Source organism: Engraulis encrasicolus, chromosome 2 (genome assembly GCF_034702125.1).
Source record: "Engraulis encrasicolus isolate BLACKSEA-1 chromosome 2, IST_EnEncr_1.0, whole genome shotgun sequence".
Classification (NCBI taxonomy): Eukaryota; Metazoa; Chordata; class Actinopteri; order Clupeiformes; family Engraulidae; genus Engraulis; species Engraulis encrasicolus.
The window spans coordinates 17,351,235-17,353,734 of NC_085858.1; the positions used below are offsets into that span (position 1 = coordinate 17,351,235).

General features: G+C 48.6%; 1 protein-coding gene across 1 annotated transcript in view; it reads right to left on the bottom strand.

The window, feature by feature from the left end:
• Positions 1-2,130, bottom strand: part of ngfra (nerve growth factor receptor a (TNFR superfamily, member 16)) — a 77,414-nt gene extending 75,284 nt beyond the window's left edge. Inside the window, exon 1 of the mRNA XM_063213609.1 lies at positions 1,731-2,130. Coding sequence (XP_063069679.1) covers positions 1,731-1,766 — 36 coding nt within the window. The 5' untranslated portion in view covers positions 1,767-2,130. The remainder of the gene's footprint in view (positions 1-1,730) is intronic.
• Positions 2,131-2,500: the final 370 nt, after the last annotated feature.

Here is a 2,500-nt window from a genome sequence, read left to right on the forward strand (position 1 = left end):
CTGCTACCCCTCTCCTTTCCCCCATCCTTTCTCTCTCCCCATCCCCCCCCCCTCTCTCATCCTCCCTGGTTCCATTCATGAGTAGCAGATGCCTGCAGTTCACCCCTCCATTCTTGCTCGATCTCCCCTCTCTTCACTGCCACTGTCTTCCCATTCAGCGCTCTGCTATCCAGCAGCCTCTGTTGCTGAAAATACATCAGAGCATCTCTCTTCTTGTCCTCCCCCCCATCAGGGGGGCTGTCTGTCCACTTGCCACTGGTTCCGTCTTTCCCCTCTAAATCACCATGCACTCTGCTTAACGCCCTGTCTGATACACTTACAGGCCGCTAAGGATGAGGTCTACTACACTGATCCGCACACACAAATGCATGCTTGTGCCCACACAACACTATGTGAATGCCACACACACGCACACACACACACATCTCTCTCTCTCTATCTCTCTCTCTCTCTCTCTCTCTCTCACACACACACACACACACACACACACACACACACACACACACACACACACACACACAGACACACACACACACACACACACACACACCATGATTACACGGAGATCTCAACAGATTGCTTGCACTCCCACCGATTTTACAGACAATTACCGAGTTTACGTATCAATTAAACCCCAACAACGAGCCGCTCCGTCACGCCATCAAAGGACTGCCATAACATCTCAGCGGACAAGCTGTGGAGAATTCCAATTACCCGCGTCACACACACCTGGAAGAAACCCGCTTGCAAGCTTGGGCGCCTTTCCAAAATCAGATCATTCAAAAAAAAAAGGAACACATTTTAATTCAGCATATGGCCTACCTTTGTATAGATGTAAGATTTTTATAGTAGGCTAATTTTAGACGTACAGTGAGGTGACGTTTGTGACTGTGGTTGACTACGTAAATGCTGTCCCGGTGATCACAGACCGCCTCTGGCAGTCCTACAGAAGTAGGCTACGTTCAGAAACCGGTGATTCAACTCTGTCTCCCTTGTGCAACCAACCGCACATCCCAAAATTATTGCTGAAATTGCAGAATCAAGTAATCCAGTATTTATTGACTAACCTCAATGATGACCTTATAAACGCACGGTTCAGTCGATGAAAGTACTCACGACAGCTTAATATAACCATTATTTACTTGAGAAGAAAGAGCACATCTGCTACAGATTTTGAAAAATTACACAAGATTGCCATTTCAGCCTTTGTTTTTATTTCTGCTTCAATTCACTGTATTACGCTTGGCACATATTTTGCATTACGAAGCTTGTTCAAACCAGCTTCCAACTTGTTGGTTAAGTTATCTGTCAAGACGCTCACTGACAAATACCAGGGAAGGGACCTGGTTGATGGATACACTTTTGCACCATTGCCAACAAATGGGAGAAAACAATATGCTAGGGTAGGGACTCGTGGATCAAAAAGCGAATAAGTCCTGAAGTGGTCACACAGCCAATAATCAAAACTCAAAACAGCAGTAAAACTACTGACGCGTTAAAGCATGCGTAGGACAGGAGAAAAAAAATGCCACCGGTTCATTCACCCACAAGCGCATCTGAGTGCTGTAGTAGCACCGTGCCGACTCGCGGCTTCCTCATCTGCCCCGGGTCAAGTGACTGAGAGAAGCCTCTCTAATAAAACCACGAGTATACCCCACGAATCCCCCCACACACACGCACTGTAAAGCATGCCATTCACACACATGACTGGATCATCGCTGTCAACTCACCACTCCACTCAGCAACACCAGCGACAAGGTGCCCATGATGCGTCAGTCCGTATGCGTCTGTTTCCCCCAATCTCAGTTGAACTGCACAGCCTATGCGAGGGGCAGGGCAGAAGGTGAACTGATCATTATAACTCCGGCAAGTGTGCAACGCAGTGCGCACAAATCATGCTTTTTTTCACTGTTATTACTCCCGTCCGAAGAAGCCGCGAAAGGGAGGACTTGACTTGGTGGGATGTGGCTGGTCCTCGCGTCTCTGTGACTGACTGTAGTCTGAACTGTCCGGTGTAGTAGTAGTCGGTGCTGTGCGTATAGCGGCTGCGCGCGCTCCCGTGTCAACAGAGCTGTCCTGTGCTGAACGCTGTTCAGTAGTGCACTGCGGAGGCGAGATTCGTACGCGGGTAGAAATGAGAGAGGGCATGTCTGCCTGCCCGTCCGGCTGGGTTGGCTGGCGGGCTGTGTGTGTGTGTGTGTGTGTGTGTGTGTGTGTGTGTGTGTGTGTGTGTGTGTGTGTGTGTGTGTGTGTGTGAGAGAGAGAGAGAGAGAGAGAGAGAGAGAGAGAGAGAGAGAGAGAGGGAGAGAGAGAGAGAGAGAGAGAGAGAGAGAGAGAGAGAGAGAGAGACAGAGACAGAGACAGAGAGAGAGAGAGAGTTTTGCTGCAGAATACTAGTTGAGCAGGTTTACAGTAGGCTGACTGGTGTTAAGTGCTTACCCTAAAATGCTTAAAGACATCAGGGTCTGTAACACGAATGCATATGGAACTACTAAGATTA